The sequence below is a fragment of the Myxocyprinus asiaticus genome, chromosome 7 (genome assembly GCF_019703515.2).
Source record: "Myxocyprinus asiaticus isolate MX2 ecotype Aquarium Trade chromosome 7, UBuf_Myxa_2, whole genome shotgun sequence".
NCBI classification, from domain to species: Eukaryota; Metazoa; Chordata; class Actinopteri; order Cypriniformes; family Catostomidae; genus Myxocyprinus; species Myxocyprinus asiaticus.
The window spans coordinates 41413367-41428376 of record NC_059350.1 but is presented as its reverse complement, the minus strand read 5'-3'; the positions used below and the strand labels follow the sequence as shown (position 1 = coordinate 41428376).

Genomic DNA, 15010 nt, shown 5'->3' with positions numbered 1-15010 from the left:
AAACTTCTTTCTCTTCCTCCCTTGCATTTCTGTTATGTTCTTTATCATCCACTGATCTCCTCATTTGTTGTTGAACTTTTTCATACTCTTTGTCGCTTCATGCACCCATTATATTTTGCTGTCTTTCATTGTACACCTTCCAAGTGTAATCATGACAGGAGCGTATAACAGTTTTTTCCGGATGTTTGATCGAGAGACCGGTCGTGGTGTGACCCTCGAGGCGTGGCGCGAGAGCAGTAAACCGCGAGCCGTGCTGCGGACTCGCCGCATTTACACCGGGGGGCGTCGGCGCCGGGGCGATGTGGGCGTTGACAGTCTGGACTTCAGTAAAAAGATTCTGCACATGGCTTGGCACCCGGCCGAAAACATCATCGCCATAGCAGCCACTAACAACCTCTATATCTTTCAGGACAGGGTCAACCCAGAAAACCAGTGACATAAGAACTCTAAGGGGCAGCAATAGTGATCTTCACAGAGCCACAACACAAACATATATTCAAACAAAACACACACATATATGCACTAAAATGTATCCTTTAAAAACATCAATTACAAAACAAACATATTATTGTCCCTGTGGAGATGGAAATAGTTGCCAAACTCCTATAGTACACATATGGATTTTACGGTTAAACCGTTCCAACAGAAGAGATCTGCAAAGGTGGAGGAGCGTTTATGTATTGCCAGTGACTTTATCCAATATCTCTCTGGTTAATTACAAGGCAAAAATGTTGCAAATGGTACGTGGAATTTACGTGACGTACATCGAATTTATGATTGACTGCATGCTCAGCCAATCCTGGACTCGATTGATAAGTGACTGATGGTGTTGTCAACCAATCCCAGAATGCGCTGATCTGTGACTGACAGCTAACAGGGATGGTGGAAAGGGCGGTGCCTCTAGGCTGAAGACCAAGAAAGAGACGGCTCCAATTCTCCATGTCAGGTTGCCATGGAGACAGGTTACTCAGCTGTGATGGTAACAAGAGTGCTCTAAGCAGTCTTCCTATCATGTGCTTCCCAAAAACCTATCCCACAATGCATCTGCTAAACGAGCACTCATTTTTCTTCATACTGAATTTATCATTTTTGGAGACATGGATGCAGAGAAGACCGAATTACTATACCACTCTTGGAGGAGGTTCAAATTCCAGAACATGTCTTGAATATACACTAATAGATCGAAAGGATTGCTCCTTCAGGACACTCACTACTTCATTGAAACACTGTTTTAACTGGATTACACCTCACAATGTGTTACATCTACACCTGTGTGGTAAGAAAGGATTGACCGATGTTAAAATGTAGTTATAGCCTCTTTATTTTTGATTGTACTGATCCCTCAAATAAAGTTCAATCATTAGCTGTGCGACACAGCAGAAACGATGAAGACATACAAAATATTGCAATTTATAGAAAGTCAGTTGCAAGAGCATAGATTTGTCTTGAACATTGGGGGGTTGCAGCGTGAAGCATTTTCATGTTTCCATTGATCATGGTATAAATACTGGGGGGGTTGTACTTGCTTGTTTTGATTATTTGGGGGGGTTACTCAATTACCGGATCCTATTGTAGGCATATTTGTCACCTATGATTTATTTATTTACCAACCAAAAGTGTCCAGTAATGGAAGGGTTACACAGATAAAGTGAATGGTATTCGACTTGTCATGTGACAACAAGGTGGCAACCATGATGTAAATAAAACATATTTTTCTTTTCTTTTTCTGTTGTGAAAATGCTGATATAACTGGAGTTTTCATCTCATGTGAAAATACATCAGTTCAATCATTTTTTAAAAGTAGAGGTAAAACTTTTTTTTACGGTTTAAAAAGTTACGAAGTGCACATTTAAATGAAAAATGACATGTACAAAGCAGCTGAAACCTGCTATCTTTAAGACCACACAAGTTTACATGTAACATCCTATTCACTGTAGAAAGTACATGGAAAGTTATTGTTCCACTGAGGTGCCATTCACCTAAAGCGTGACTATTTGTTTGGTGTAGATGTGGTAATGAAGAGTTGGGTGTCTGTGTAGCCTTTATGACACAGAGGTCAGTGATTGTTTTTGCTATATGGCAAAGGTTGATTGAATGTAACTGTCAAACACATGCTTTTAATTAATCCATTTTATAGTGTTATGATGTTAATGGGGTGCTTTAAAATTGACGAGCGATCTTGCTTGCTCGCTTTCTCATTTTTCGTGACTTTATCTGATCGTCCCTTTTCTGTCTTTTCCAGTGTCGTTCACGTGTTTCCATGTCCCATTTTTCTAGTGCTCTTTGCTCTACATATACAGAAGCTGTGCCTCTTACAATCAGTCTCTCCATCTCTTTTCCTGTCTTTATCTCCTCTGAGATTTTTTTACGCTTGATACAGTGCTTGCATGGCAGCACTGTATTGATATTTCTCAAACATTCTCATCAGGGGTTTGTTCTAAACCCCCCAAACCCTAAGTATTAAACTTAAGCAGTTCATTCAGCCACTACTGCTTAATGTAGAGACTCCATTCAAACTTTTTGTTGATAATTTCAGCCTTGTGAATGCTAGCTATTTTTGGTTTTATAAACTTAAGAAATCTATGAATAATGTTTGAAAATGTCCCATTGACTTACACTGACAATCTAACTGACAACAATGACATTTTCGTAATATTTTAAAACTGTATTCATATTGGTCTTCTTTCTTCTTTTTCTATTTGCCTACTGAATTGTGATTGGTCTTGTCCTTTGGACAGGAGCCTTTGCAACGCAAAGATTGTGTCGTGTTGATTCTCATACACAGTTAACATAAAACAAGACACAGATTGAGTGTCACAACAACACCAAAGCGGCTCTGATGCGGCATTTCATTTATGCAGAACTAAGGCCTAAAACCTAAGATTGGCTAAAACTTTAACATTACTCTTGTGCTGCCTTGCAAGCACTGGTATTTCCAGTTTCTTTTTTTTTTTTTTTTTTTTTTTACGTTTTTTAATAACTACAGAATGCTGACATCACCTACTAAAGTTCATATAATTTTTGTAGCTTGAGACAATGCATCTCTTCTTTATCTCTCTCACTTTGTTTCTTTCTCTCTCACTAAATATGATGACCATCTGATGTACTGTTACCATGGCGATAGGCCTTCTGCCATTACACATTCTCTCATGCTCTAGTCTCAGACATGAAGTGAAACACACACTTACATTCACAATGCAACCAGGGAATAATGGCTTGAGTTTTTCAGGGCACTCTCTCTCTCTCTCTCTCACACACACACACACACACACACACACACACACACACACACACACACAAACACACATTCACATATATAGGCCTATACATGCAAGTATACACACAGAAAAGCATGTTTATCACTATCCAGTGTTACTAATGTGTATATCTATGATGCCTAGACATATTCTATTGACACTTAATGAAAAAATAAAAGAGCAAATGGAGGAATATGATTATATGACCTCTGTATACCGCTGATTATGTTCTTCTTTAGATTATAATGTTTTCAGTGTCAGAATTGATTTTTATAGTGTTGTTTCTCACTCTTTCTATCTGTCTGTCACTAATACACATGCACACACACCACACATGATTACAATAACTACATGCAGAAATCCAGCCTTTGACCTTACAGATTGTGAACGTTGAAGGCACTTTAATTATTTTTAACAATTTCACAAAAATAGAGAGAATCCCAGATAAAAATAGCTGAATCCCAGAGATCAGCATGGGACTAAGTACACTGTAAAATACTGTAAACAGGTTTTACACCCACTATCAGAGAGGATTTTCAGGAAAACATCTGTGTGGAAATTTTTCCATGTCAGGTTTTTCCGTATCACACATAGAAACAACAAAAAGGAGTAATATGACTGTGTTGGTGTATGTAAATTAGACTATTGAATGATGTAGACTAATATCTGTATACCATCAAAATAATTCCAGCAAAAGCTTAATTTATAAGATTATCTTTACACAAACACTCCATACATAAATATTCAATGCATTCTGTAATCCATGACTAAATGTGATGTCAGTCAAAAGTCAATAAAGCACACAACATATACACATGTACTGTAAATAATAATCCATCGCACATGGGTCATAGCCATAATTTTGTGGGTATCATTTTGGTTTGCAAAGGTCTGGCTAAAAAAAAGAAAAAACGTACCTAAAAATATCAAACACAACCCTAACTTACATTTGCACAGAACAACATTTTTTAATATCAAAACCTCTGTGACACACTAAAATTACCTTTTTTAAAACATCAAAAACTAGCTATTATCACATTTAGCATAGCTATTTAAAAGTAATATATAGAATATAAGAAAATTTATGTCTGCAGTGTAAATGTATACATGGCACAAAAATTATCATTGCAATTCAGGTTGGCATGAAGTTGGGCAGGCTGCACATTTTATGTGCAATGTTGTGCAGTGCTGTGTGTGGCGATACAGTACCATTTCTGATAAAACCTATCAAACAGCTGACTGCCAGTCTTTAAAATGGTCTGTTTGACTACTGAATTTGACCAGCAGTGTCTAGTATTGTACCATCTATTTCACCATTCCACGACAGTCAAATGCGCATCACAGTTTTATCTTTATTCAAATGTCTTGATTTTTGTCATAGAATGTAATTTCAAGCACATGGCCTCTGTCATTAAAAGCATGCTTCCCCATAACACCATGGGGAAAGTCTTCCCTATTTTTTTCCAACAGGATCCATTAACAATATTTCCTTTTTTACAAACTGCCTTTTCAATTAGTTGCATAAAATTAATATAATATATCGCCACACTAGCGCTACTTAATGGAATTGCACAAATAAACAATGTTTTCAAAACAGCTTTCTGAATACCTCCTTTGTCTGCTGTTGTTTAAAGTCAAATAGTCCCGCCCCTAACTCACACCATTGGTAGAGTAATGTTTTTGGGTGGGGTCTAAGCAGGTTGCTCAGAACAAAAACAGGAATTTTTATAACACCAGAGAGACACAGTGTTATACAGTTTTTGAGAAAATTAACCTCTGAATGGCTTACTCATAGTTGTCTCTGCATATTAAGCTGGGATAGAAGAAAGTATTTTAACTAGAGCTGTCTAAGTTAACGTGTTAATAACCTGTTAACGCAATATTCCCAGGGTTGGGAGGGTTACTTTTTAAATGTATTTCACTACAGATTACAGAATACATGCTGTAAAATGTAATTTGTAATGTATTCCGTTAGATTACTCAAGGTCAGTAACGTATTTTAAATATTTTGGATTACTTCTTCAGCACTGGTAGATTTTTTTCACTTGTTTTGACTATAAAAACTCTGCCAGTACAGTAAGACAAAATACACGTTAAAAATACATTCTCTGAAAAAACTAAATATCTTATGCAGTGTTGTTTCTAAAACAAGATAATTCAAACTGATCTTGTTTTAAGGATTGTTTGATATTTTTACAGGAAAACAATACAAAAATTATTATCAAGAATACAATTTTTGCCCTAATATCAAAGGTCTTACTAGAAAAAAGAAATTAAGATCCAACTTGAATTTTCTTGATAAAAAAATATGATCGTGCCTGGTAACGTGTCTGTAAAATGGCTAGAAATTGCATTTTAGCTTAGCGTAAAGCTGACAATTTACACAAGGTTTATTTCTATTTCTTCTGCTCCAAAATTCTCTGTCTGCTCGTATGAATGTAACACATCATAAGAAAATGTTTCACCGCTGTTCAAATGCACTTTGGATCACATCATTTATATGTATAAATGTTTTCCATCTGAAAGGACTAAATATTAAATGAAACAAATGACAATAAAATGCAAAGTAATCTCTTCAGTAATCAAAATACTTTTTGAATGTAACTGTATTCTAAATACCAATTATTTAAATTGTAACTAGTGGAATACAGTTACTTATATTTTGTATTTTAAATACGAATTCCCATTACATGTATTCCGTTACTCCCCAACCCTGAATATTCCTTTAATTCCACTAGTTTTTATAACGCACCTCCTTATATGACCCTTTTAATAAACCATGCATTGTCCATCGTGAAATCGGATGGTGGGAGACCTGTGCCAAGCATTGTAGAAGATCAATGTAGCAAAGCAGGGGAACATTTAGAATGAAGCAAGCACACAAAAAACACAGTTAGTGCTCTTAAAATAATTGCAGCGACATTTGAACATCTGCTTTGCACTGCGCACCAGTTTTAGTGCTGGCCAACGTGTCCAGGAATGATAACGTTTGCAGGATAAATTGGAAAAAATACGCTCATCTCATCTCTAAGCAAGCACATTTGAAGCTCTGTTAATTCGGGTATTACACTAAATTGCTTTGAATTCTGCTCGTAATATCATGTTTGTGCGTAGATTAAATTCAAGTATAATTAAGAGAAACGGTGCGCGTTTTAAGCGCTTTCTTTTTCTTCTTTTACTTTTTGTGCTATATGATGCAATAATACACTGACATATGCCTAATGATTAATGTGTGATTATACCAGAGTCTCTCCCGCGAAATCCAAACACAAGTGGTCAAAAAAAGAAGCATAATATGACCAGTTATAACGGTGATGTGTCTCGCTTGTCCACTTCTGGTTGTCACCCCAAATGGGTGCGAGCTGTTCTTTTATATTGTTTGTTTACATGTTATCATGAATTAACTCTCCCTTTGATTTTGTGCATGAATTTCGGGATCTACTCACCTGTTAATCAAATGATGCACTAAAGGAAGAATTTTAAACTGGCACACGAGACGGGAATAACACAGGCTGCTTTTTAACTTCGCAAACTGTGGGGAAAGTCCTCGGTGGCAGCGCAAACAATTTTTGAATTTGTCGGACATTTCCAGCTAACGGAAACCCTGCTGCGTACAGTCTCCAAGGTTCTGTCACAGTGTCTCTGCATAATAGTGCATTTGATAGTGCACTATACTGTAGAACATCAGAAGATGCTGGAACCCTGCAGGTAATCTACGCTGACATTAGCCCATTTAATCCCACCGAACAGGGTGAAAGGGGTCTAAAAGGAGTTGTTGATGTATTGTACATAGAGTTGTCAACTGTAAATGACAGTGCAGAATTTTTTCAGAATGAGTGGTGCAAATAATCACATGACCAGAGCTATTTAATTCCACTGTGCTCCTCTAAACATTATGTCGGGTAAAACACCATAAAAAGAAGCAAATATGTCCTGTCATAATACACATACCACTATATATACTGTTTATATATACACTACCGGTCAAAAGTTTTGAAACACTTGACTGAAATGTTTCTCATGATCTTAAAAATCTTTTGATCTGAAAGCATATGTTTAAATGTTTGAAATTAGTTTTGTAGACAAAAATATAATTGTGCCACTATATTAATTTATTTCATTATAAAACTGAAATGTAATTTAAAAAAATAAAAATAAAAAAAACGTTTTTGAAATTGATGACTTGGACCAAATAATAAAGAAAAGCAGCCAATAAGTGCCCAACATAGATGGGAACTCCTTCAATACTGTTTAAAAAGCATCCCAGGGTGATACCTCAAGAAGTTGGTTGAGAAAATGTCAAGAGTACACGTCTGCAAATTCTAGGTAAAGGGTGACTACTTTGAAGATGCTAAAATATAACACAGTTTTGATTTATTTTGGATTTTGTTTAGTCACAACATAATTCCCATAGTTCCATTTATGTTATTCCATAGTTTTGATGACTTTACTATTATTCTAAAATGTGAAGAAAAAAAAATTATAATAAAGAATGAGGAAGTGTTTCAAAACTTTTGACCGGTAGTGTATAAATACATGTATATAGTACATATTTTGAATTGCGCTGTGTTCATTTTCTGTTGTACCAACTCTGTTGGTAGGTTGGGTTGTGTGTAAATGACTGAAAAACAATAAATACATCTGAATGAAGCATATTTTGTCCACTTATGAGATACTGCGATTAATCATGATTAACTAAAAGAAAACGTGATTAATTGCAAGTAAAAAAAAAAAAGAATCGTTTGACAGCCCTAATTTTAACACTGAAAAAGTTACAAACTTCAGCTTTAACTCCATACTTTTTTTATTCTAAATGTGTGTAGTAGATGAAAAGAGGAGTTTTGTGTCTGTTCAGTTCATTACTTGGCCATTTGGAGTGGCAAATTCGCACACACCAGTAAAAGACTGTATACACAGGGTCAAGAGTGTGCAGATGGTGCGAACATATTTACGGCAAGTACATTTTTAATACATCCTTATGGGAAGGATTCTTCCTGGGAAATTTTATATGTTTATACATCAGGCCCCAGATCTCTGCATTCTCCATTATACATTGATTCTAGCATAGAGGAAGGGAGCAAAGAAGAAGTCAAATGCAAATTGAATTGCTTCAAGCATGGTCTTTCTCCAGTTGCGCTCAATCTTGACCTGTCGTCCCTCAGGCACCAGGAATGAGCTGCAGTCCAGGCAGTGTATAGCTTTCAGTTCAAATGCAGGTAGCCTGGCACCCAACTTCCCCTCCAGCTTCGTGCTGAATTCTACCATGCTGCCTGGGTCGAGGTTCAGGAGCACCTGTCTAAACTCATGACTTGCCATCAAGATGATGTCACCTGCTGGATCGTCACTTTTCGTGACCCCATCCTCAGGCATGCCTACCGTCACTTCAAAGCGGTAACTGTCAAAGCGTTTGACATGGCATTGGTGTTTAGCAAAAGCTTTTATTCGACAGAGCTCTTCCTCTTCCTGTTGAAGAAACAGCATGGTGGTGTTGACAAGCACTGAGTCACCTTCCGTTACATTTACAACTGGAGATGTATTATTCCGTGGTACACACTTCGGGTAAACCTCACCATAGAGACATCGCAGCCAGTCTCCCATGAACACTGGTAGCATGCTTATAACAGACTGAGCTCCGTTTTCTGTTTCAGCTACGCGAACACGACGAAATATTCCTTTCCAGGTGACACGATGGCCTTCCAAATGGCTGCAGAGGAGCTGTGTTTGAGCCATGCCACGATCCTGCCAGGCATGTGGGCCACATAATGTACCATATTGTGGCCAGGTGAGTGTGGAGTTATAAACTTTCAGACCTTCAGCATTATAGACATAGACTCCACAGAGTAAAATCAACGTAGTGATGCATAGAAGGATCAGTTTTACCGGGCCTCTGTGGGTGATGGAGCGAAAGACTTTGAGAATGGAGAGGCTGAATCGAGTCCAAAGCCGCAGTGTCACTGGCACAGCACACACTGCTAGCGTTACCAGCATTTTAGTCAACTCCAGTTCCAGGAACCACTTAACCAACTGAATCAACAGCATTGCGACCAGACCCATAGCCAAGACAGGTAATGCAAACAGGAAGAGGAAGTAGGCGACACAAGTGCGAATGAGACCAATGGTGGTTGAGTTCCGGAGCAGAACCACAGAGAACTCACACCACATGAAGCAGACCAGGTACGGCACTAGGAAACAGTACGTCCCTCTGAATCCCCTCATACGTGCCATACTATGAAGCACAAAAAAGGTTATAATCAAGAGGAACTATACTGATGCCAGTGTATGCATTGCTTAAATATTTGAAGCAAATTACTACCAATTTGTTTACTTCTCAGTCTACACCATAGCAGTCATTACCTAAAGAACACTGAATGCTGAAAATTGAAAAATAAAAAGTAAAACTTAGCTAAAACAGGACTTGTGCAACTATTCCCATTACCTGAAAAACAGGAAGAGCAGGTAGATGTAAAGCACACAGGGTACACTAAGCTCCAGCACCACTGACTCTCCAAGAGGGATGGTTGCAAAAGTGTTCCCCAGCATCCTGAACATCACCATCTCCTTGGGCAACCTGCTGGTCAGGGCACATAAAGATGACGCCACCTCGATGATCAGTGCCCTTCGTGCATATGCTGCCGCAGATGGGCTCAGACTCATGTAGCTCAGTACTGTGAAGAAGATGGCCACTGTGGAGAGCTCTGAACATGGGATCCAGCCTTTATCTGCTACTGGGAAAGTGAAGATCACAAATAACACTGATATCATGAAGTAGAGATACTGCTCCAGGTTATTCCAACCGAAGTTTGTCTCCGCTTGTTCCATGTCCAGGCTGGGCTCAAAACGTGTGAGGAGGGCAGTTAAGGCACGGAAGTTGTCCCAGCCTTTGCTGCTCTGGAAGACTCTCAGTGTGCAGATGGCCATGGAGGTAAAAGAGAGGTAGAAGATGAAGAGCGGGATGACAAAAGCAAAGAGATCAATGGTGAGATTGGAGATGATGAAAAAGAAAATAAGGGCATTGACATGTTGCGTAGGGATGATTGTGCTCAGCCACTGGACACCAGCACGAGATGCCCAGTCAATTAAATGTTCCTTCATCTCTATAATGATGTGGAGAGGGTACTGCAAACCCTACGAGAAGAGGATGGACATTTACACAAAGCAGAACACATTTGCAGAGGAAATCTGAAATATTGGCTAACAAAATTGTCATTATGTCAATGAGGGCTAAAATTAATAGGTAATTTATGTAGTTTACCAAGAAGTGAGCTTTTATGTCCAGGGCTCTCTTCATTGCACCACTGCGTCTAGTAGCCAGCATCATCCCACTGCCTCCAATTCCCCAGCTTGACTTTCGTAGGCGCTTATGAGAGACCGGAGCCAATTCATTTTTTCCCTTTTAGAAAATATCAACACAATCAACTTTTTATTTTGTGAAGAACTCTTTTGAAAGCATTGAGCAGTCTAGATTTAACATTTTATTTTGATGTATTAGCAAGCTGTCAGATAGCTGCCACTTTTAACAAATTACAGTATGCTTATTACAGGGACTGTCCCGTTGGAGCACCCTGAGATGCCTTGCTCAAGGTGCCTTGCTCAAGGGCAAAATGATGATTTCCAAATTTGGGAAAGTAAAGGAGCTGAGGTTTAAATAACCTAATAAAATAAAATAAAAAATTATCTGAGCTGATCCTGATATTGTTACATAGCACTTCACCATATCAAATCTGGCTCCATCACCAGGACTTTTCCTTAATGTGTCCTCTTCTCTCTTTGGATCGACACCTGAGGTGCTCAGTGTGGGAGTGCACCCAATGCCTTCTGTAAATTGTTTTGTCATCTCCACAAAATCTTCCACATCCACATACTGAGAGCCAGCTGTATAAGAAGCAGAATAGGCATAGTTGCATTTCTTTGGCTAAAATGCCATACAGTATATGACAGCTAAGTTTGGTAGTCAAATTGAGTGAACAAAATCAGTTCTAACAAATATTAAATACACCACTTTCTTTTATCCTTTTTTTTTATCTCAGAATGACGTCCTATAGATTAATTTGTAAACTGGATTTAGACATCTTGCAGACCTACATTCATACACATTCATATATGCACAAACAACATTCGAACATAGCAAATACACTTACACTCGCTAGACACCATGCTTTCCAGGATTTTCCTTTGAGTATGTACTGTGGGTATTATGCCACATACTGCCGGCTCACCTGATAGGAAGGAGTGATTGATAACATAAGAAGAAACATTGAGTTATTACTGCACTACTTAACTGACCCTATTATGTCCTAACCAGGTGCAACACGATCAAGTGATAAAAGCAAAATATCTTCCATGTAAAACTGAGTTTTTGTCCTAACCAGCCTCAACCCCAGCAGAACATTTTTTCAGTTGCTTAGTGTAAATTTGGGTAGACCAACAGTGAAATCTCATTGGTCTAAAATCCCACAATGTTCTGACTGGCCTTGAATATAATTGAGTTGCTTCACACAGCATTATTTTTATTTATTTTTTTTTTATTTTTTTTGTGGGCAGACAAATTGCTTGTTGTGTCTCGCCTGGATAGGACACGGTGTCCCTACTACTAGTATTAGTCATAAACCGCCTTGAATGTCTTAAATGTTAAAAGTCTTAAATCTATATAACTCCACTGAAAGCTTTTTTTTAAAGGCCACAAGACTGAAGCATACTGCTACCGTGAAAAGAAAACTGCCAGATGAGTAAATGCAACCTTGCAGTTTCTGACCATTACCTGGTACAGCATTGACCTGGCTAACATTTTCCAGCATCTCAGACATGGCTACTCTCTTCTTCCTATCGGGATTGAGTTTCCAGTACATCGTCATTGCAGCCCTTCTCACTGCCTGTTCAAACTTACTCTCTGAGGAGAGCCTTCTTGCCTCTTGTGCATTCTCTGCTGTGATGCCTGCCAGTAGAGAATCAGATTTGATCATTTTGTTCAGGTTTTGTTTCAACAGTTTGTGATTATTTCCAATTATTTATTCATTAACATTAACATTTGGGAAACTTAAGGTTATGTACATAAGCTACAATAAAGACAAGTACTCAGAGTTCCACATTCCTTTCCCTCACCTTTCTGTTGGATCCAGCACTTCTGAAGTAGTTTGGCTGCATCTCTCCGTCCTTGCTTTGCTGCCTTCATCAGCCATTCAACAGCTGTATGGTTATTTACCTCTGCATCTTTCTCTTCTCCCAGTTTAAGGTAATATTTACCAAGCTACAGCAAACATATAGATTAAAATACTAAACCACATGATCTAAAAATTAATTGGATCTTTTTGTCCTTTTTATGAGAGTACATTAACTAAAACGTACTTGACTACAGGATAATGGAGAATTGACTACATTACACACCAGCCCTGTGCCATTCTGATAAACAATAACAGCTGGCCTAATATCCCAGAGGCTCAAAGCCAGACTAAGTATCATATAACCATAGCTAATCTTAGCCTTTCTAATGTTAAACTCTAAATTACTTTTCCATGAAAATAGCCATTGAAGTGGTGTTAAGAAACAAACAAACAAATTCTAATTACTAAACTAAAGGAATAGATTTAAAGTGTGCTTTTAAAAGCAATTGCAAAATGAATCATTAACACAGAGGAAGCTATAGTACAACAACTTTGCTGTAAAATGTAAAAGTCAGGAGGGCTCATCTTTCAATGTACTGTATACGTGTGTGTTTATCTGTGTCAACTGGGTCTGTATATCCAGACACGTTTGCTCTGACTGTGAGAGTGTATGTGTGAGAATGTGTTCATGCAGGAGCAGTTGAGTTATATTGCGAGAGTGGGCTCATCTTCCAGAAAGCTAAAATTAGACACTCATGGCCAGGCCAAGATGGACACTCTGTTAACTGCAGGGTCAGAAAACACTAAAGAATTTAATCTGTACTTGATAATACACTGTAGATAGTTTAAAATCTTTAAGCCACAACCACTATTGTGTTATAAACATTTAACGAATAGTCAGCACAAGCATGTTTTGCACTTTTTATGTCATCTATAAACCACAACAATCACACAATGAATTGCATAACTATTAAACAGATCTTCCTTGATTATAATGGCCCATTCTACAAATAATGTGTGTGAAATTCTATATGTAATGGACTCACTCTACTCTGTGCTTTGGGGTCTCCAGCCTCAGCTTTCTCCAGTAGCTCCTCAAAAGGCAGCTCCTCATCAGCATCATCTAGAAGAGGAAATAAACAAAAGGTGATTCAATTTCTATTTCTTCAGATCAACATTAGTTTCCTCAGAGGTGCATGTTGCTGGACATTGGTTTGTGATAAAAATAGGATTTATGTGCTTGTATTACCACACATGTTCCTGGGCATAACACTGCTAGTACACTTTACTGCCTCAACATGTCTCACTGGTGCCTGTCTTTGAGATAAATTCCTGTAGTGTACTACATATTGCTCAGAATATAGAAATAAGAATGTAATGAGACATTTAAATCAATATTATCAAAAAATAAACAACCCAAAGCTAGACAGAATTAAGTCTTGTTTTGCATGGTAAGGAGACTAAAAAAATGTGACATTTAAACATGAACATACAACGGTAATGCAATAACAACATAACAGGCCCATCTCTCAGGAATCCCAAGTGGGCTCAATCTAATTTCTTTTAGCTTTTCTAAGCAAAACTTCTCTTACCAGACTCCTCAGCTTTGTCCTGCTCATCAGCCTTTCTTATTTTCTCCTGTATTATCACCTGCTTGGCTGCAGCCAAGAAGCTTCGTTGACGAGGGAGCTTACTGGTGCCCGCTGCAGGTGCCGTGGTGGTGCAATGTGAACCCTCTGGAAGAGGTGTAGATGAGACATGGTCAGCAGAAATGGTGATGTTGGGTGTTAATGTGTCACTGCGAGAAGATAATATTAATGGTGCTGCAGAGGGTTTAGAAGAAAAGCCTGTCAGCGATGTTGATGATGATGGTGTTGGAGCTGGCATAGCTGGAGTAGTTTTAGAAATATTAAATGATTCAGGGATAGATTTAGGTGTTGTTGGGTTATCGGGTGTTGGTCTGAGCGGAACAGAGGTTTTAACTTTAGTGTGTTTTGATGTAGTATCTTGAGTTGCAGAAGGGGGCAGTTTAGGTGGTTGATCAGCACTGTCAGAGCTGGAAAGAGTAGGACCAGCCGTCTCAGAGAGGTCAGTACCTGGAATGGATTTGGTCAGGGGAACAGGATAGTTTAGATGTTTGCGGGTTGCACCATCCTCCCTGAGAGTCTCTGGGGGTGATGGTGGGTTGGCACTGAGGTCCATCTCACCTAGAGAAAAAGAAACATAACAGGCTTTTATTTATTTATTTTTTTATTAATGCGTTTAATGTAAAATGTATAATAAATGTAATATATATATATATATATATATATATATATATATATATATATATATATATATATATATATATATATATATATATATTAATTTTTTTTTTTTTTTTTGCATGCATGCATGCATGCATGCATGCATACGTTTACTGGCGAATAAAGAGTTTAAAAATAATAGAATATCGAGAACAACTGATCTGAGATTAATTTTACCGCTCAAAATGTAAGAAACCAAAATCGAAACAACTTACTCATTTAGGCAGAATCAAAAGACGGTCTGCAGACATGCTATACGTATGACATGGCACAGCAAAAACAAATTCTTTAAAGTTTTTGTTCCGTCCTCATAACCACCCCGTGAAACCAAAGCCCCAGTGAAGGATCG

At 38.0% G+C, this 15010-nt stretch overlaps 2 protein-coding genes across 3 annotated transcripts in view; one reads left to right on the top strand and one right to left on the bottom strand.

The window, feature by feature from the left end:
- LOC127444291 (serine/threonine-protein phosphatase 2A 55 kDa regulatory subunit B gamma isoform-like) overlaps positions 1–3313 on the top strand; it is a 16896-nt gene extending 13583 nt beyond the window's left edge. The window contains exon 9 of the mRNA XM_051703562.1: positions 145–3313. Within this exon, the coding sequence (XP_051559522.1) occupies positions 145–436 (292 nt within the window). The 3' untranslated portion in view covers positions 437–3313. The remainder of the gene's footprint in view (positions 1–144) is intronic.
- LOC127444290 (wolframin-like) lies at positions 3236–15010 on the bottom strand. Of its 2 annotated transcripts, XM_051703561.1 has the most exons (11): positions 14877–15010; positions 14452–14562; positions 13948–14091; positions 13402–13478; positions 12357–12501; positions 12016–12189; positions 11396–11473; positions 10969–11129; positions 10510–10647; positions 9694–10382; positions 3236–9483 (listed from the first exon to the last, which is right to left on the bottom strand). In XM_051703561.1, exons 1-11 carry the CDS (start codon positions 14878–14880, stop codon positions 8304–8306), a joined length of 2901 nt encoding a protein of 966 aa, XP_051559521.1. In that variant the 5' UTR covers positions 14881–15010; the 3' UTR covers positions 3236–8303. The 2 variants fall into 2 exon arrangements, with proteins under 2 accessions (XP_051559521.1, XP_051559520.1); XM_051703560.1 differs by having other exon boundaries at positions 13948–14562.